Source organism: Phacochoerus africanus, chromosome 4 (assembly GCF_016906955.1).
Source record: "Phacochoerus africanus isolate WHEZ1 chromosome 4, ROS_Pafr_v1, whole genome shotgun sequence".
Classification (NCBI taxonomy): domain Eukaryota; kingdom Metazoa; phylum Chordata; class Mammalia; order Artiodactyla; family Suidae; genus Phacochoerus; species Phacochoerus africanus.
In genome coordinates, this window is record NC_062547.1 from 52,796,660 (window position 1) to 52,816,876 (window position 20,217).

The 20,217-nt window shown below is 47.6% G+C and overlaps 1 protein-coding gene across 2 annotated transcripts; it reads right to left on the reverse strand.

The window, feature by feature from the left end:
- Positions 1 to 9,375: 9,375 nt before the first annotated feature.
- On the reverse strand, positions 9,376 to 19,490 carry TRIM11 (tripartite motif containing 11). 2 transcript variants are annotated; one of them, XM_047776350.1, is made up of 6 exons: positions 18,803 to 19,489; positions 16,087 to 16,182; positions 15,169 to 15,399; positions 11,717 to 11,739; positions 11,530 to 11,630; positions 9,376 to 10,982 (listed from the first exon to the last, which is right to left on the reverse strand). In XM_047776350.1, exons 1-6 carry the CDS (start codon positions 19,208 to 19,210, stop codon positions 10,435 to 10,437), a joined length of 1,407 nt encoding a protein of 468 aa, XP_047632306.1. In that variant the 5' UTR covers positions 19,211 to 19,489; the 3' UTR covers positions 9,376 to 10,434. The 2 variants fall into 2 exon arrangements, with proteins under 2 accessions (XP_047632306.1, XP_047632307.1); XM_047776351.1 differs by lacking the exon at positions 16,087 to 16,182 and having other exon boundaries at positions 18,803 to 19,490.
- Between the last annotated feature and the right edge of the window lie 727 nt (positions 19,491 to 20,217).

Sequence of the window (20,217 nt, forward strand, 5' to 3'; positions counted from 1 at the left end):
ATAAATAAACAAAATAAAATAGTCAAACTCTTAGAAACAGAAAGTAGAATGATGGTTGCCAATGGCAGCAAGGAGGAGGAAAAGCAGAATTGTTGTTCTCTTTGTATAAAATTTCAGCTTTGACAGATGAAAAAGTTCTAGAGTTCTATTGAATAACAACATTAATATAGTTAACACTAATAAACTGTACACTTAAAAAGTTTAAGATGGTTAATTATATGTTATATGATTTTACTCCTATTTTTAAAAAAGTTAGTTGGTCCCTTAATACAAAAATAAAAAGATTTTTTAAAAAAGTATGATGCCAATGATCCATCAAATAATGAATATTAGTAATAAGATAGAAATTATAAACAAGAAACAAATGGAATTTCTGGAGCTAAAAAGTACCGAAACTGAAGTAATAAATTCATTAGAGTGGCTCAATACAGACTCAAGCTGGAAATAGATATAACTAGTGAACTTGAAGATATATTAATGCAGATGATCCAAACTGAAAAAGAAAAAGAAAAAAAATGGTGAACACTGAACAGAGCTTCAGAGACCTGTGAGACACTGTCAAATATCCAACATTTATTTAAATGAGAGTCCCAGAAAGTGAAAAGAGAGAAAAATGTTGGAAAATAATGGCCAAAAACTTTCCAGACTTGATGAAAAACATTAATATACATATCCAGTAATATGAATGAACTCCAAGAAGGATAAACATAAAAATATTCACACCTAGATGCATTATAGTAAAATTGAAAAAGGCCAAAAACAAAGAGAAAATCTTGAAAACAATAAAGGAAAAACTACTCATCACATACAAAGAACCTCAATAAGATTAACAGCTGACTTATCATCAAAACAGTGGAGGGCAGATGATATTAGATAACATACTTAAAACACCAAAAGAAACAAAAACTGGCTAAGAAATCTATAAATAGCAAAACTAGTCTTTAAAAATAGATATGAAATAATGACATTCCCAGATACATAAAAATTGAGAAAATCTTTTGCTAGCAGACTTGTCTAAAATAAATACTAAAGAAAATTCTTCAGACTGAAAGAAATTTAAAAGAGATGAAAACTCAAATCTATGTAAAGAAATAAAGAGCACTGGTAAAGATAATTATAAGTAGGTGTAAAAGACAGTATCAATACATTTTAACTGATTAAAAGACAGTCACATACAGTAAAAATAATAAAATTTTATTGTTGGGATTATAAATAATTATAAAATTTAATTTTTGAATTGTAATTATAGCATTATAACTACATATATATATGCAGAGGAATAGAGCTATGATAGAGAAAGGAATTGATACCAGAGAGTAATGTAAGTCAATAGGAATAAAAAAGTACTCAAAATGACAAATATGTAAGTTAATATAAATATTTCTGAATATGTCTCTTTTTTCTTCTGTTCTTTAAAAGCCCTAAGATTTGAGAGTTCCCATTGTGGCTCAGTGGATTACAAACCCAACCAGTATCCATGAGTATGCAGGTTTGATCCCTGGCTTTGCTCAGTGGGTTAAGGATCTGACATTGCTGTGGCTGTGGCGTAGGCTGGCAGCTGCAACTCTGATTTGACCACTAGCCTGGGAACTTCCATATGCTGCAGGTGGGGTCCCAAAAAAGGAAAAAAAAGCCCTAAGATTATGTAAAGCAATGATGATAACATTATATTGCAGCGTTTAAAATTATAGAAGTCATCTATCTGTCTACACACACACACCAGAGGGGAGAGAAAATGAGTAAATGGAACTCCAATAAACAAATGTTTCCATGTCTTACCAGAAAAAAGTAAGTATGATCTGAAGTAAATTGTGATAAATTAAGATGCATATTGTAATCCCCTAAGCAACCACTAAGTACTCCAATTAAAAAAAAAAAGAGTTAAAGTGGACCACTGGAAAACACTTATTTCATATAAAAGAAAGTGGTAAAGGAGCTGTAGAATAACACAGTGAACAGAAAATAAATAGCAAAGTGATGGACCTACATCAAACCATATAAAATATTATTAGAGTACATCACATACTCCAATCAAAAGGCAGAGCTTGTCGTTGGGACAAAAAAACAAACAAAACAAATAGATAAGTGGTGTTTACCAGAGACACACTTTGAAATTGAAATGGATTGAAATTAATAGAATGAGAAATGATAAACCTTCTAAACAGTAATAAGAAAGCTGAAGTCATTATACTAATATAGTATAGAATAAAAAGATACTACTCAGCCATAAAAAAGAAAAAATAGTGCCATTTACAGTAACATGGGTGGAACTAGAGACTCATACTAAGTGCAGTAAGTCAGAAAGAGAAAGACAAACATCAAATGATATCACTTACATTTGGACTCTAATAAATGGCACAAATGAACCTATCTACAGAAAAGAAACAAACTCATGGACTTAGAGAACAGTCCAAGGCAGGGGAGGAGGGAGTGGGATGGACTGGGAGTTTGGGGTTAGTAGAAGCAAACTATTGCATTTTGAGTGGATAAATGAGATCTGCTTTATAGCACAGGGAACTATATATAGTCGCTTGTGATGGAACATGATGGAAGATAATGTGAGAAAAAGAACGTATATATGTATGTGTGACTTCACTTTGCTGTACAGCAGAAATTGACAGAACAGGAGTTCCCGTCGTGGCACAGTGGTTAACGAATCCGACTAGGAACCATGAGGTTGCAGGTTCGGTCCCTGGTCAGTGGGTTAACGATCCGGTGTTGCCGTGAGCTGTGGTGTGGGTTGCAGACGTGGCTCGGATCCCCCATTGCTGTGGCTCTGGCATAGGCTGGTGGCTACAGCTCCGATTGGACCCCTAGCCTGGGAACCTCCATATGCCGCAGGAGCAGCCCAAGAAACGGCAAAAAGACAAAAAAAAAGAAAAAAGAAAAAAAAGAAACTGACAGAATATTGTAATTCAACTGTAATAGAAAAAATAAAAATCTTACAAAAATTATAAACAAAGAGGGTTATTTCATGATTAAAGGTCAATTAATTCATCAGAAAGATATAATAATTATAAATTAAAATCAGAGCCTCAAAACCCATGTAGTAAAAATTGCCAGGATTAAAGGGAGAAATAGACACTTCGACAAAAATAGTTTAAGATTTCAATAGCTTCCTTTCAACAAGGAGCAGAATAATTGGCTACAAATTGGAAGTTCCCATGTGGAGGAACACAGCTCACAGAATTCAGGGAAACTGTTTACAAGTTTATTATAAAAGGACTTAATGTACAGATGAGTAGGGCTAGGTATGTTGGAAGAGGCACAGAGTTATCATGTCCTCTCTTGGTGCACCACTCTCTATCACCTCCATGTGCTTACTAACCCAGAAGTTCCTCAAACTTCATTTTTTTTGGAGATTTTTTATGGAGGTTTCATCATGTAGCCATGATCAATTATTAAATCCATATCCAGACCCTCTCCCCTCTCTGGAGATTTGGGAATGGGGCTGAACATTCTCTGCTTTTATTTATGTTTGGTCTTTCTGGTGACCAGCCCCCATCCATAGCCCAACAAGACCCACTTACTTAGGACAAAAAATATTGCTATCACCTAGGAACTTCCAAGGGATTTAGGGACTCTGTGTCAGGAACTAGGATCAAAGACCAAGCATTAGAACAAAAAAATGTTATGGTGCTCTTATTACTTAGGAATTTGCAAGGGTTTCTAAGGAGCTGCATGTAGGAACTGGTTTAGAGACCAATATGTATTTTTTTCCATTAGCTCAAAGCATCTATTCATCACAGTGCCAAATTGTAGTGACTATATTTTCTTGTTTTCTGTAATTTTAATGTTCTGGCTTTTGTGTCTTTACTGACTGGGGAGAAACTGCCCCTTCCAGGGCTAGCCAAGTTTGAGAGATAGCAAGGGCTCACTTGGAAGCACATCTTTCATATGCAAACTAACCAATCCAGAGCCACATCCCCCAATGACCCCTTTTATCTAACTCTCACACACTAAGCCAATATTCCTCTGTCCAAATCAACCCAGGGCCAGGTATTAGACAATTAGAGATAGTCTCTACGCCCCAAAGCCTACTAGAATTATTCAAACTGGCCAATCTAAAACATTTATCCTCTTCTGCTTCACTTTTCCAATAGAAACCCAAATAAAAACTCTAGCTCTCTCCTCCTGCTCCTTTCTGCCTCCTTATCAAAACTGTTCCTTCCCCATGTGGTCCTATGTGCAATGGTATGCCTCCTTCTCTTGAGAACTATAAAAGTAGTAAATTCTTTCAATGGTGTTGTCAGTCACCTCCACAAATTAAGATCCTGTTAGTACAATTATTGATACAATAGAACATTCCACTGAATAGCTGCAGAATACACATTTTTTTCAAGTGGACCTGGAACATTCTCCAGGACAGGCAATATGCTGGGACAAAAAAAAAAAAAATGAACATCATACTAAGTATATGTTCTGACTATAATAGTTTATTCAAAAGTCAACAACAGAAGGAAATTTGAGAAAGTCACAAATATTTGGAAAGTAAACCACATAATTCCAAATAATCCATCAAAGAAGAATTCACAAAGATAATTAGAAAGTGTTTTGAGATGGGAAGAATAACAGATGTAACGGCATGCAGCTACAGCAGTGTGTAAAGGGAAATTTATAGCAAAAAAATGCCTTTGTTAGAACAGAATTATCTGAAATCAATAACCTAAGCTTCGAAGTTCCCATCTTGGCGCAGTGGAAACAAATCCAACTAGGAACCATGAGGTTGCAGGTTCTATCCCTGGCCTCACTCAGTGGGTTAAGGATCCAACATTGCCATGAGCTGTGGTGTGGGTGGCAAACGCAGCTCGGATCCGGCATTGCTGTGGCTGTGGAGTAGGCCAGCAGCTATAGCTCCGAGTAGATACCTAGCCTGGGAATCTCCATATGCCTTGGGAGTGACCCTAAAAAAAAAAAATCTAGGCTTCAATTTTAAGAAAAATAGAAAAAGAGCAACCTGAAGCCAAAGTAAGAAAAGAGAAGGAAATAATAAAGATGAGGGTGGAAATCAATTATAGAGAATATCAAATGAAATTAAAAAATGAAAAAAATAAAAATAATTTTTGACAAAATGTTAGTTTTACTAACCAAGAAAAAAATACACAAATTGCCAAAATAAAAAATGAAAGAGGAAATATTATCAACGTTTTAATAACTAAAAGGATAATAAGGAATACTTTGAACAACTTCATGCTAGAGATTTAGATAAAATGGGTAAATTCCTAGAAGGATAAAAATTCCTTACGAAATTAAAAATCTGAACAGGCCCTAACAAATAAATCGAAATAGTAATTTAAAATCTTTCCTCAAAGATAAGCCTAGAATCAGAGGGCTACAATGGAAAATTCCACAAAACATTGTACAAGGAAACAACAGTAACCTTTCACAAATTCTTTCAGAAAATAATGAAGGAAGGAGTAAAGACACCACAAGAAAACCACATACGAATTCCTTCCTAAGTATGAATGTAAAAATCCTGAACAATTATCAAATAGAATCCAGAAATTTATTTAAAAGGATCAAATGGTATTTATCTCAGAAATGTAAGGTTGGTTTGACATCTGAAAATCAGTTATATAATACTTAGAATAGAATAGGTGGGAGGGGTCTCTTTGAGGTGATGGAAATGTTCCAATATTGGATTGTGGTGGTGGATTTAGCAGAAATCACTGAATTGCATACTCGGAGCTGCTGGATTTTATCGTGTGAAAATTATAACACAATAAAGTTGTTACAAAAAATGAGTGATAGGGAGAGGAAGGTCTGGACTGAGCAGGGCAGTTTCCAGTGCAGGTGCCCCGGGCAGGGAAGTGAGAGAAGGGGTGCCAGGAAAGGCAGGGGGATGTGCAGAACCACCGGGAGCGAGTGATGAGAAGCACACAGACCGCGGGATTCAGAAGGGTATGGAGGTGCAGCACGTGGGACATGAGGCCGCAGCGGGGATGTGAGGACCACCATGGGCCTATGGGGCATGGAGAGGCAGAGGGCCCAGGGGATGTGGTGAAGTGCTTGTGGGACGCTAAGGGAGAGCCTAGAGGGAAGTGGGATGGAAGTAGAAAAGTGCTAGGCAGGAGTGGCGCAAGGGAGGAGGTGAGGAGGGGGCGGGGGTGGGGGTTGGGCACAGAGGGCCATGCGAGCACAGGAGCTTGGGGATTAGCGGGTTTCCGAGGGCATGAGCAGGGTGTGGGGCGTTGGAAGGCGCCTGGCAATCGCACAGCACAGATAGAACTAGGTGGGACCTAGACCCTTGCAGCTCCAGCAGCATCCTCAGAACCGCCCACTGAGACAGTTCTCAGGGCTTTTAGATACTGGGGGTACAGCTGCGGTAGGGCAGGCGAGGCAGGTGCAGCCAAAGACATCAGTGCAGGGCAGAAGGCCTGGCCCTGCAGGCAGCCGGCCAGGCTCCACTCTGGGAATGATTCCAACATAAGCATTGCTTATTGCTCAATGGAGAAGTTAATGAAAATCACAGAATTGCATGTTTGCAACGAGTGAAGCTAGGGTAGGAAAATTAGACCCCACTAAAGTGCTCCAGGAGATTTAGCTCCTCTCTCCTTTTGTCTCAGGTGTGAAATGGGATGTAACTGCACAGACTTGTTAGATGCGGTAAGTTAATGTGGAGGAAACATGTGAAAAGAGATCCTTTGTCTTTTAACCCAATCTTGTGGATACATTACATGCTCAGGAGAGGCACAGATTGGAAAGCAAAAGGAACTGACCAGCCACATTAGACCCAGGAGGGCTGTTTTTATTTTTCAAATATTCTTTTTACCATACTTACCAATACCTTAAGTATTGTAGTAGCCACAACCTGCTCCTTCTGTGTTCTCCATCATGCCATCCTGAGTATTTTTTTTTAGCACTGATCAACCCAGAATGCTTTTTATCTTCACTTCTTTCCTGCCTCCTCATTGATCTGCTGAGTCACCTGAGGGGAGGGGTTCTGGGCATTTTAAAACTTGGTAGGCAATACTTGTTTCGGAAACACCAGCAATGGCTGACCACATCCTGCACTGTCCTGGCTTATTCTACTTCCATCCAGCTTTATTTTTCTCCAGAAGGCATAAATAAGAGCTTACCAACTGATGGTGTATGAACCCAACTATTGCTAGTGCAGGAGGTCAACTGCTAGTGTAAATCATCCATTGCTAATGTAGGAGTCACCAACAGACAGCATTGTCAGCCCAAGAGCTCCTCTAGTGCCAGTGTAGGAGTTAACTAGAGTAGACCACATACTGCTAGTGCAGGGGCTCACCCACTGCTAGTGTAGGATATATCATAGATTGTTACCCATCATTCACAAAGACATCAGAGCATGAGCAGGAGTCTGTGTGTTCATGGTGGTTTCTCAGTGCCTAGAATATTGAGTGGTACCTCTGGGGATGCAGGAGTTAACTAGTGCAAAGTTGAAATTCAGGCTGTGTGCCAACAGGTGTCACTGAAGCTAATTTTCCCCTCAACTGGTGGTGGGTAGCAGAATGTCACCCAAAACATCACAGTTGGCATAAAGATTATATAACCAAGGAAGACCCTGCAAGGCCTCCCAGGACAGACCCCACCCCCATATCCTCAGCTATAGTTCCTCTCTCATGTAATTAGATAACAGTATATGATACACACTTGCTGAGTTATTTTGCAGATGCTTAAATCCCCACCAGGAATTCCCACTGTGGCTCAGTGGCTAAGAATCCCAGTAGTATCCATGAGGATGCAGGTTTGATCCCTGGCTTTGCTTAGCGGGTTAAGGAATTGGTGTTGCCAAAAGGTGCTACATAGGCTACAGATGCAGCTTAGATCTGGCGTTGCTATGGCTGTGGCATAGGCTGGCAGCTGCAGCTCTGATTCAACCCCTAGCCTGGAAATTTCCATATGCCTCAGGTGTGGCAAAAAACAAACACACACCCCACACGATGGAAGAAATTAACTACTAGATGACCATGAGCCCCCAAACCTACTGGCACCTAAAGACTTATGTTAACCACACTGTCACCTCACCATTAACCAATCCAAGGCAGATCACATTCTTTGACAGGCATCCCTCCCCTCCCCCAATAAATATGGCTTTTAAAAATCACTTGCTAAAACTCTGAGGAGCTTGGGGACTTAGAGACACCCATCCTCCTTATATTGGCGCCTTTATAAAAAATGCTGCCATTTTTCCTCACCATAACCTGGTGTTAGTAGATTGGCTTTACTGAGCTTGGGCATACAGATCCAAGTTTAGTTCCATTAACAATTAATTTGAGCTGGAGGCAGTTAAGAAGCAAATACAAGCTCCTTGCCTTTTCCCCTGTCTAAAAGCAGCACACACATTTACAGAAGTATCCTTTCCTCTCTCCAGAGGAAAGGTTTGGGGACAACTCAATACCCAATCAGTCTGGAGATATCACAGGGGGATATACATATAACAAACCTTACCAACTAGTCTTAGCTACCATTTGTTTACCTGCATGTTCTGCCACCCTTGGAAGTCTAAAACTGCTTTCCCTGTCCTGTCATTTCTCCATAAACATTGTTCTGTGTTGAAGATGCTATGTAAGCCAGAGATCTAGGCTGCTCCTCTGAATTACTCATTTTCCCAGGGTTTCTCCTATGCATACCTGAGATATATGTGTCAATACACTTTTTTGTTTTCCTCCTGTCTTTTATCACAGGGTCTCAGCCAAGAAGTCAGAAGGGTTAAGGTTAAATTATTTTTCCTACCCTATACAAAACTGGGTGTCCAGTTTTGTTCTAAAACTGCAGCCAGAGGCATCCCGGTGTCCTGGACACAGGTGTGTACTCACTCAACCCACAAGGCTGTCCCACAGCCTAGTTTCCAATGGCCATTGTGGAAGTTCCAAACCTTAAAGTCCAACTCTTCCTCCAGGCAGGAACCAAGCAGTATGCTCAGATTCTCAAGTGGGCCCAGTTCCTAGGGAAATCATGTGGGAATAATTCCCCAGCCAAAAAAACAGCCAGACCTTGACTTGATTGAAAAAATACTTTCCCCATGTACATAATTTGGAGGAAGTGTTGTTAAAGATATTCAAACGTGGTATATATGTAGTAACAATAAGAAAGAAGTCCAAGAATCGAAGAATGAGTCAATAAGTAACCAAGTAAATGTAAAAGCCTGGCTATTGAACACAGTGGAACATGGGAAATGTTTATCATGTAATTTGAAAAAAAGAAAAAAGATTCCCACAGGGCCTGCATGAAATTAACACACATGTTGAGCAAAGAACATGAGGACCACACCTGGGAGTTGCTGCACTTGTGCGGGCAGCAGCTACATCCCTGAACTTGCCTGTGAGCATCTTGCCTTTGTATCCCCTCCCCCAGGGTGGGCCTTCTGGAGAATTTCCCAACCCATCACCTTAAATATAACAGGACTCAGACAACTGTTAGTTTATTTACTATGAGAATGGTCCTTACAATTAATAAAATCTGGGGGTACAGAGACACTGGATCACACCTTCTTAAGAGGGATGAAGAAGGGCCAAACTTAACAGCAAAATAAATCCTGGATCCTGTAAGCCAGAGCTCTCTGTGGCCTTACCCTCTGCCCCAGGAAGGGGTGAGACTGGGTCCTGAGCTCAGGGACAGCCCCATGGGCTAGTGAAGAGATGTTTGTGAGGGCAACATCAGCCAAGTGTTCTCAGCACAGCCCAGATAGAAACTGTGAAGTTGTGTTATTTCTGAGCTTTGCAGTCACCTCCAGGATCCCAGAACCAAATCTCTACACTGGGTACCAGGGAAGGAACTTTATTCAGAAGCCCCAGTTGACCACCCTTGGGGGGAATTGAGGGTGCCTGTGTGTTCTAGTTAGTCAACGCCTTTATTTAGTGACTTGCTCCCAGTTGTCTTCCTTTGGCCTTTCCCATATCACCTGTCTCCTGAGGACTCTGTTGCCCTCCCACCACTGCCAACCCCCATGAGGCAACCACATTAAGAACCCCTACCAGTTTTATACGACCAGATTGCAAGACAGGCTGGTGGGCTTGGAACCACCTCTTGGCCAGAATTTCACAGGATGGCAGCTTTCTTGAGGTTTGCCCCCACACCCAGGGTTTGGGGTCGGGGTGGGGGGCTCAGACTGCAGCCTGAGAAAATTCTGTAGGCCCTGGTGTCTCATTCCAGACTGAGGCTGGATGGAGCTAGAGTACCAGGGCCCTGGGCTCAGGGTTCTGCAAATGGCTTGGGTAAACACATTGGTGAATGGGGTCTAGGGACCTGATGACCTTGGAGGGCCCCCAGGGAGGACACAGCCCAACCCCCACACACTTGCACATGGCTTCCTGGGAGTGGCAGTGACAAGAGTTCAGTTTTGCTATGCATAATCTGAGTGGTACTGCAAGTGCTTTCCACAGCTCAGAGGACAAGCACCCTCCTCTCAGTTTCCAAGTGGCTCGAAGGCTCAGAAGGCAGGACAAGGGGCTAAGAGAGGCCTGCTCACTGGGGAGCCAGCATGTCCCCAGGCCCACCTTTCAGCCTGCAGATGGTCATAGGGGTCGGGCTGCTGGACAGAGGTGAGAAGAGGGCCCTCAGGGTCCCAGAGAAGGGTGTCTCAGGAAAGGTATACAAGAGCGATCCATCATTAGCACTGTAGAAGGACAGATGTCCAGCCTCGTAGTCCAGAAAGATGCCCACACGCCGGGGTGGGTCTCGGAGAGGGGCAAAGGCCCGCTCAGAGGAGTTGTAGTAGCTTCCCAGGAACACGAGGATCCAGAACCCGTTACCAGCAAAGAGCTCGCCCTTCTCCTTACGGTTGGCGTTCTCTCTGCAGACGCCCAGGGCCCAGCTGGCCCGCTCCCCAACCTCCACCTCCCAGTAGTGGCGGCCAGAGGTTAGGGGCTCCCGGCCCAGCACACAAGGCCCAGGGTCAAACCGCTCGGGGCTGTCAGGCAGGGCCTGCCGCAGGTCCCCCCGCCGCACACTCCTCCTGTCCTCTGATAGGACCAGTTCAGGGTTGGCGGTGTCAGGATCCAGGGTCATGTCGCCTGCAGAGAGAGCAGTGGTCAACCCTCGAAGCTATTTTCCCTAGATATGCACACCCTTGCAGTTTATGAATGATCACAAACTAAACATGCCACCCTCCACTTGAAAAGATTACTTAACCACTTCTAGCTGCACCTTGGAACATTTCAGAAAGCAGTCCAAGCTTCCTTGTGATTCATCCTCCTTCAGAGGACAGAAAGAAACCCCAGAAGCTTTCCATGTCCATTCTTATAGTCCCCAGGGGGGAATCATGTGTGTTCCAGGCCAGCTTCCATCCCAGGCTCCCCATGCCTGGGGCCACATGAGTGCTCTGGCACCTGACACCAGAGGGGTGGTCCCACCTCCGCTTTTCCTAAATGCATCAGTGAACAGCTAGGACTTGACCTTTCCCTAGCTGCTTCTCCTGCCCAATGGCCCTGACCCCTCCTGGTTTTTCATCATAAACCTACCACAGACCCCAGTCCACCAGGAGCTCAGGACTAGCACTTCCTATGGACTGGAGACAGTGGGTGGGATCCCCCTGGCCTCAGCATGCTACATGGCACTCACCTCTGAACCTCCGCAAGGCCTCCACCAGCCCTGGGACCCTGCACACTGTCCTCATCTCCATAGGCACTATCTCAGGAGGCTGCAGCTTCACATCCTGGACCCTGGAGAGGCAGCACAAGTGTCACCCCTGCAGTGGGCCCACCTGGAACACTGCCCACCTCCCTTAGAGAGGGACGGAAGCTCCTACCTGCGCAGGGTGTCCCTGATGTCCTGTGGGAGAGACACACACAACATTTAGCACCCATCCCCTGGTCCTGGGCCTGCCCTCATCCCAGCCTGACCCTACACCAGAGTGCCCCTAAGCCTCCTGGATGGACATGCACACACTCAGGAAGTCAGAAACAACTATGGAGCTATCCTGTGTGTGGCTCAAATATGGGGATACTGGAGGGAAGCTCTGGGAGCAACCAGCCCTGCAGACCTGGCCCCATTCCCTCTGCACACCTGGAGGGCACAAGGTATCTGGCTGCTAGCTCTCTCACCCACTAGAATCCTAAGCGCCTCAAGTGCCAGGACAGGTAGGGCAGGTCCCAGCCTCCAGGGACTGAAAGCTGTCTCTACCTGAGCCAGAAGCCACAGCTACATCAGCCTAGCACTTCCTGACCCCCAGGCTCTGGGCACCTGGTTGTCTGGTGCCCTCGGCCTCACCTGCTTTTATCTGCCCACTTGTCCTGCAGGTGCTCCCACCCGGCCTGTGCCGGCTGCCCTCCCTCAGGTCCTGATTCACAGCCTAACTTCCTGATGAGGCCTCTCTGACTGGATCTTCCTCTCTCCCATGATGATATGAGAAAGCATTTTTCTCAAATTTCATAGGATGTCTGTGTCCTCCCAAATCCATGTGTTCGAGCCGAAGTCCCATGACCTCAGCATGGGGCTGTATTTGGAGATAAGAGTCTTTAGAGTGGTGACCCTAGACATTAAAATGAGGTCACCAGGATGGTGTCCTTTTATTGTAAAAAGATCAGAACACAGAAACATACAGAGGGAAAACTATGTGAGGATTCAGAGAGACGATGACCATCTACATGCCAAGCAGAGAGGCCTCAGGAGAAAATGACCCTGCCAACACCCTGATTTTGGACTTCCAGCTTCTGGGACTGTGAGACTACAAAAAAATACTTGTTGTTTGAGCCTCCCAGTCCTGTGGTATGTGTTACACAGCCTGAGCTGACTGAGACTCAAAATTTGGAACACTGGATCCTGGCAGCAAGTGGCCGGATCTCTTGTCTTTTTAGAGTAGCACCTGGTGAACAGCAGGGGCCTGGCCCACACTGTCAAGCAAATGAACCTCACATGTGGTCCTTCCAACGAACTGTGCACCAGCTACTGGACCAGAGCTGAGACACAGAAATAGACAAGACATTGTGCCCAACGAAGATTTCCCTTGAAGCAAGGGATCTTCACACACAGCAGCTGATTCTGGCGGGAAGGGAACACACTAGGCTTCAAAGAAAAATGGAGACATGGGTTTCCAAAGCTTAAAGAGGGTTCATCAGGAGATAGAGGGGACACGGTACAGGCCTGGGAGAGGCACATGCAAAGGACCTGGGGCACCAGAAGCCTGGGGTGGGTTGGGTGCAAAGCAGTTAGCTATTTTACCGAACAGGAAGGGGTGGCCCACTGCTGGCATTGGGAAATGGGAGAGGTGGTTTTGGTTGCCACAATGGCTTGCCTGCTCAGAAACAGCCTAAGTGGGAGTTCCCGTTGTGGCTCAGCAGAAACGGATCCGACTAGTATCCATGAGGATGCAGGTTCGATCCCTGGTCTTGCTCAGTAGGTTAAGGATCTGGCGTTGCCGTAAGCTGTGGTGTGGATCACAGACGCAGCTTGGATTCCGCATTGCTGTGGCTATGGTGAAGGCCGGCAGCTGCAGCTCTGACTGGACCCCTAGCTTGGGAATATGCTGCATGTGGGTGTGGCCCTAAAAAAGCAAAAAAAAAAAAAAAGAAAAGAAACAGCCTGTGTGTAGACACACTATATGCGAGAAAGGACAGCAGAAGAGGGACAGACCAGGTCTCTGCCTGTCCCGCGAAGGCCTCATGGAAGCCTCTGGCTTCTCTAGGCAGTGGGGACTCAGACCCATGCCTTTAGGAAGATGCTCTATGGTCATGAATAACAGCAACTGGGGGAAGCCTGGAGGGCAGCCAGAATCCCATTCTCTGCCCCAGCTGAGACCTGTAGGGGTGGGCTCCTGAACTCTCCCAAACTCCAGGGGATGCATGCACAACACCCACCTCCAGGCACCAGGAACCAGGAACTAAGGCTGGGTGCTCCCTGAGTAGGCTTCATGATGGACACTGTGGGCTGAAGGTACAAGCCCACCTGACCTCCCCAACTTGTCCCAGTGAACATGGGCAGTTCAGGGCTGCTCTCCCACATCCTCTGTGCAGCAGACCCTATCTCCACCCTAACACAGGCAAGAGGAGCTCTGGAGCTGGGGTGGGAGGAGGAAGATGGGGGCCATCCTTCCTGCAGCCAGCTAGCCAGCCAGGGAAACTGAAAGGACAAGGGAGTCAGGAGATACTAGCAGGTGGGAGAGCAGAGAGGGGAGTAGAGGACAGGTGAGAATTGGCAGGGGGCAGCCGAGGTCAGTGAGGTGTAGATGGGAGCAGTGGTGGACAGTAAGGACAGGTAGCAGGGCAGGCGGGGGCAGGTAGTGAGGTAGTGGCAAGCAGCTGGGGGCAGATGAGGTAGTGAGGAGCAGGTAGGGGGCAGTGGAGGGCAGGCAGCCACTCACTGGTATAAAATATAGCCAGGCCAGCTGAGATTAACCCCGTCCCCATGCAGGGACATTTCTGCTCAGACTCCAAATCGTATTTCATGTAAATCTGTGGTTCTCATCTCACTTCTGGGGCCAAGCCTTCCTCCTCCCAGAGCCTCTGCTTCCTGCAGCTTCTCCAGTATCCTTCACTCATCCTTGAGGGCTGCTCCCTATCACCTCCCAGCTGCCAGCCTAGTCCCCCATTTTACTGACCACAGACCACTTCTGCTCATTTCCCTCAATGTCTGCTATACTCTTGCCTGGGATTCTTCCTGCTTACTGGGCTTAAAAATCACTCAATGGCTCAGAAAAGGCCAAAGAACTCAATTTACAGCAGCCAGGAGCCTCTCACTGGTCCTCGAAAGTCCACTCAGCTCTTAGGCTTCAAGGAAGGTCACCTCCCACAGGAAGCCCCCTGGGTCACAAAGGCTGTGTTCTGGCTCCCACCTAATGGCACACACTGTTGGGGCCAGGAGCCGAGAAGATTCCCCAAGGGCAGCACTGGGCCCTGGCAAGAATCCTTATGAAAGACCTGCTGGCCTTTCCTCTCAGCCCAGTGGGCCTAAACCTTCAGAGAGCTGGGTAGAGACCCATTGGCCCTGGATCCTGGAATGCCACCCACCCTGTGGTCTGGCCAGCCCCCAGTGGGCTCCTAGACAGGAGCTAACAGCAGTTTGTGCAGTTCAGCATCAGTGTCCAACCCTCACATTTCACAAGAAGGAGACTAGCTGGTGAGGACCTGGGAGGTCTAGGAAAGCTCCAAAGTCAGTCAGCCTGCTCTGCTCAATGCCTCCTCTCCTTTGCTACTTACCTTTCCTACTCCTGGCCTTCCCCTGAGCTCCCCACAAGCCCACCCCCAGGAATGGGTGTCAGCTCACCTGCAGTAACCCCAGCGCTGGTAGCTGGCAGCGCCCCTCCAACTCAGTGATAAGCTCGGCCAGCTGGGCGCTCTGCTGTCCGAGGCGGGCTGCGCTCTCCCGCAATGGGGGCAGTACCTCCAGCTCCTCCTCCTCCAGCCTCTGCAGTAGCCGCTGCTCTTCCTCCACAAGCAGTCGGCGCAGCCTCTCGAACTCTGTCAGCACATTCTGCCGCTGGGTCTCCACCATTTTCTGTGGGGGCCGGGGAGGACAGCTGAGGGCCTGGGACCTGGAGCCACCATGACCCCCAATCCTGGTTCCCCTACATCTATCCCTTCCTGATCCCAAATCCACCACCTAGGGCCCCCATGCCATCCCTCCCTAATCCCCAAATCAACCACTCAGGGCCCTGCAATCCCCAAATCCACCACCTAGGGCCATCTAACACCAAGTACCTCCCCAAATTATTTTTAAATTTTTGCTTTTTAGGGCTGCACTTGTGACATATGGAAGTTCTCAGGCTAGGAGTTGAATTGGAGCTACAGCTTCTGGCCTACGCCATAGCCACAGCAACACCAGATCTGAGCCATGTCAGCGACCTACAACACAGCTCGTGGCAACACCAGATCCTTAACCCACTGAGGGAGGCCAGGGATGGAAGCCACATTCTCATGGATCCTAGTTGGGATCATTAACCGCTAAGCCACAAAGGGAACTTCCTACCTCCCCAGCTTCTACTCTCACCACCCAAGCTCCTCAAGCTCCCATTCCCTGTAGCTCCCAAATCCCAAACCCACCCTCTAAAGTGGATTCTACATGGGGTCTGGAGCAGGGGTGCTGCCTTATAAGAAGCATGAAGTTGAGTATGAACAGTAGCCTTGTGAGGAAGGGGCCCTCACATTCCCTGCCCCCGATCACACCGGGTGACTGGCCACCTGCCTGCCACAAGGAGCAAGTCTCCTCTGCCTGGGCTTGGAACAGTAGCGCATCCTCCATTTGCTTCCGCAGACGCTCCAGAGATTGCTCCAGCTTTCCCTGTAGGGAGGTGAGACCAGATGACCCCAGCCAGTCCAGGCCTTCTCCCTGGTCCATGCCCAACTCCAGCTAAGCCTCAACTCAGATGGCAGGGTCACAGAAAACTGGGTCTGGGACATGACAGGTGGAACAAACTCAAGTTTTCTGGGAAATGCCCTCTAACCATAATGGCCTTCCTACCACTGCCCAAATCAGCCACCAGCCACTGCCCCTTGTCTGAATTTCTTTCCTTTTTTTTTTTTTTGCGATTTCTTGGGTCGCTTCCGCAGCATATGGAGGTTCCCAGACTAGGGGTCAAATCAGAGCTGTAGCCACAGGCCTACACCAGAGCCACAGCAATGTGGGATCCGAGCCACGTCTGCAACCTACACCACAGCTCACGGCAACACCAGATCCTTAACCCACTGAGCAAGGCCAGGGATCAAACCCACAACCTCATGGTTCCTAGTCAGATTCATTAACCACTGAGCTACAACAGGAACTCCTGAATTTCTTTTCTCTGTTGCTCCCACCCCTCTCTCATCTCAGGGCAATCTTCCCACAACCCAACTTGCTAGCACAAAACCACATTTTCTTCTTCCAAACCCCTTTGCCTCTCTGTGCCCTGGGCTTTCTGAGTTTCAGCTAATTGGAACAAGCTGCAGTACTGACAGAAGGGCACATTTTTATCTGGCTGCCAGGTCCAGATTTCAAGCCTATGCCTGATGTTTACTTCAACACAGTTTGACACACTTGGCACCTGGGAGAGCCAGGAGGCCTAGGATGTAGGAGGGTCTGAAGGACCATCACAGGAATTGATAGCAGTGGTGCTTGTGGGGACTCATCCTTGTTCTAGATGCACCAGGCCCCTGGGAGGTTGCACTTTCTAAAGCCAGTACTGCCAGGCTGTGCAAATACCAGCCACAGCCCAGATAAGAGCAGTTTGCAGGGGCATCCCCAGCATTAAGACAAAGTGAGCACTTTGTATAGTGATGGGACTGGGACATGCCATCTCAAAATATGCCACTATGGCATCAAAATTTAGAGCTAAAGGTGACTGGAAAACAGTAGCTCTGCCCTCCTCCTTTCTCCCTAAAGGAAAGGCACAAATTTTCCATGAAAAGGGTGCCCACCCTGTACCAAGAAGGGGAGAGCACTCATCACCCAGAAAAGAGTTGTTGATACTGAGGTGACTCTATCTAAACAAATCTTACTCAAATAACCCCAATCTTAGTCCTCACAATTCATTGGCCCTAGAAGCCCAAATCCCCTTTCCTCTGCCTAGCTGCTTCTCCACAATTTATCATCCTTCCATTAAGTGTTAATGGAATATTAACCACTTCCTCAGTCTAACCAGTTCTTTCCTATGAAACCCTTATGCCATATATAATGTAAAACATGAATAAAATTATGTTTTTACTTGTTAACCTCTTTTGTCACTTTGACTTGCAAGCCTCAGTTATAGAACATAACACAGTAGAGAAAAGGTTTTTTCTCCCCTATGCTAGAGAGGGCTAAGTGCTATCCCATGAGACTCTATCAGGTCAGCTGGTAGAGGCCTCTAGAGAGCTGCTGGTTATTCTCTGCTCTTTTGGTCACTTTCTGCATTCTGACTGGGTACTCAGTGATGGGAGTGCATATATGCTAGACTGACACAAGGAATGAATGTTCCTGTATACATAACTCAAAATGAGAAGAAAACTGTAGGATTGTGTCAAGAGAAATCCAGTGATATAGGTTGGGCTATGGGTTTATCCTGTTGTCCCAGAAGCTTTTCTTATGATAGCGACATAGTATTGATTCTAATGTTGACTAAACTGTGTACTTGATATACTTCAGCAAACACTACTGGCTATTTAGCAAAACACAAGCAAAATCAAAAAGTGTGAAAGATACCACCCATGTACTCAATATCTTGGATTTCTGCAGCAAACTCACCAGCAGGCCAGTGAGGAATTTGGTAGGCAACTAGCTAGGGTGGGCCAGGTGAGTGTTCGCCCTGAGGCTCTTAGCAGAGTTCTGGTGTTGGTTTGGATTTTAAGGAAATGCATTTCCAGAACAGAGAAATAAGGCATCTCAACCTGGAGTCAAAGAAGGGCAAAGTATGCCACTGGGAAAGCCTGGGGAGCCCTGGCATCTGCCTCCCAGGGCAATGGCTCATTGTTCCCAGCCTAGAGCTCTGCAGTGGCTTTCTGACTGCCTTCCCCTCTCTTCTCACCAGGACATTAGCACTGGCGTCTGGCCATGGCCCTGCCTGGCCCACACCAGTCTAAGGGCTGAGTGCTCATCCGTGCACGTCCATCTGTGACCAGTCATCTCTGAAATTGTCTTCCCACTTTTTCCTGTTCCTGGCTCCATCGCTGCCAATGGTCAGTCAAACCCGCCCAGTCCCCGCCTCCGCCCCCGCCCCCGCCCCCGCCCCCCACCTCCCCGGCCAGACAGCCCTCTCACTGTCACTGTGGGACCTAGACCTCAGAAAGCACACCCACCCCCGCCCCGCCCAGGCCTGCTCCTCACTGGTAGGCGGGGCTCCAGTCCCGCTTGGGTGCCGGTTAGGGACAGGCTGGGACCTGGGCCCATACCATGGGCCAGGACGCGCCCCCACAACCGCTCCCCGGCCAGGCCCTTGATTTGCTCACACCTTGAGATCCTCTGCAGCGTCTTGCAGGGGCCGCACGCGGTGCGCCCAGTGCTCCCCCGAGCGCTCGCAGGCCGCGCACAGCAGGCGCAGCTCATCACTGCAGAAGGCAGCCAGTGGCTCGCGGTGTGCGGCACACACGCCCTGGGGGACGGGCGACGGTGGGTGCAGGCGCCGCGCCATCTCGGCCATCTTGGCGAGCGGGCGGTTGGGTCGCAAGTTCCTCTGCGGGGACAGTTCGCGACACTCGGGACACGCGTACGGGCCCTCGGGCTGGCCCCAGCAGCGCCGGATGCACTCGCGGCAGAAGTTGTGGCCGCAGTCGGTCATCACCGGGTCCGTGAAGTAGTCGAGGCAGATTGCGCAGGTGGCCTCCTCTTGGAGGTTGGTGGACAAGTCGGGGGCGGCCATAGCACCGATGTAACGGAGGAAAGCACCGTTCTCCGCCGAGTCGGGCGGTGGCGGGCCGCTGCCGGGACTTTGGGGAGCGCGCAGGGACGCGGGGTTCCAGGAACGCGACGTGCAGATACCAGGGGACTCGGGGAGCTTCGGGCCGCAGAAGCTCTGGGGTCCGAAGCTGTGTGACTACAGGGATGCGGAGTGTACAGTTGCGGATCTGCGGTGGCTTCGGGGACCCAGGGCCTAGAGCTTCCGTACGAGAGCCGGAAGAGGAACCGAAGGGGCGGAAGTAGGAAGCAGCTGTTTCTCCCCGCCCCGCCGCTTGGATTGGCTGTAGCCTGTCACGCGGCCCGCTGGCGAGACAGAATTGGAGACTCCTCCCCCGGTGACCTAGCCGTGGTCGCCTAGCTACAGGGGCTGCTCCAGTGTCCCGCTGCCCTGTGTCTTCCCTCGCAGTTGGCGAAAGGTCGGGGTGCAGAGGCCCGGCCAGGGGAGTACCTTGCACCATCACTAGGCTCTCTGCAAAGCGTAGAGACCTCAAAAACAAAAGGAGGCCGAGGCTGTGGTGGGGAGCCTTAATTCGTCCCCAGTGTTCCAGGGTGTCCTCATGTGCCCCCAGGCCAGGAGATAATCAGAACATATGGGGTGAGGAACTTGGCCTGCAGGGACTTTGGTCTTGTTGGGGTAGGATTACATTGATCAGAATTCTGGGGTTGCAGGCAACTGTTACCTGGGTTTTAGTGTTTTTGAAACTGCGGGGTGGGGACCACTGAGAGGGAGTGAAAGGAAAGGACCCTCCTTTGATCCTATTCTTTGAATTTTGTCCCTGCAAGTTCCAAGGGTAGAGGGTGCGCAGCTCTGAGGCTTTTAGAAGTTATGCTTGAAAAATCTCTTCACTTTCATTTTCCCTCTGTGAAGGACCCAAATACAGAATTTGGAGGAGGCAAAGAAAGTGAACACCTGAGGCCTTGGCTGTACATATAAGCAAACCCTTAAACCTCGGAGGAGCCAATGAATGG

Excerpts from the sequence above, each read along its gene's own strand:
- TRIM11 (XM_047776350.1), bottom strand. The coding sequence starts at position 19,210 with ATGGCCGCCCCCGACTTGTCCACCAACCTCCAAGAGGAGGCCACCTGC. Across the intron at positions 11,631-11,716 it reads ATCAGGGACACCCTGCGCAG|GGTCCAGGATGTGAAGCTGC; the intron begins GTAGGAGCTTCC and ends CTGCCTCTCCAG. Across the intron at positions 10,983-11,529 it reads GGCCTTGCGGAGGTTCAGAG|GCGACATGACCCTGGATCCT; the intron begins GTGAGTGCCATG and ends CTCTCTCTGCAG.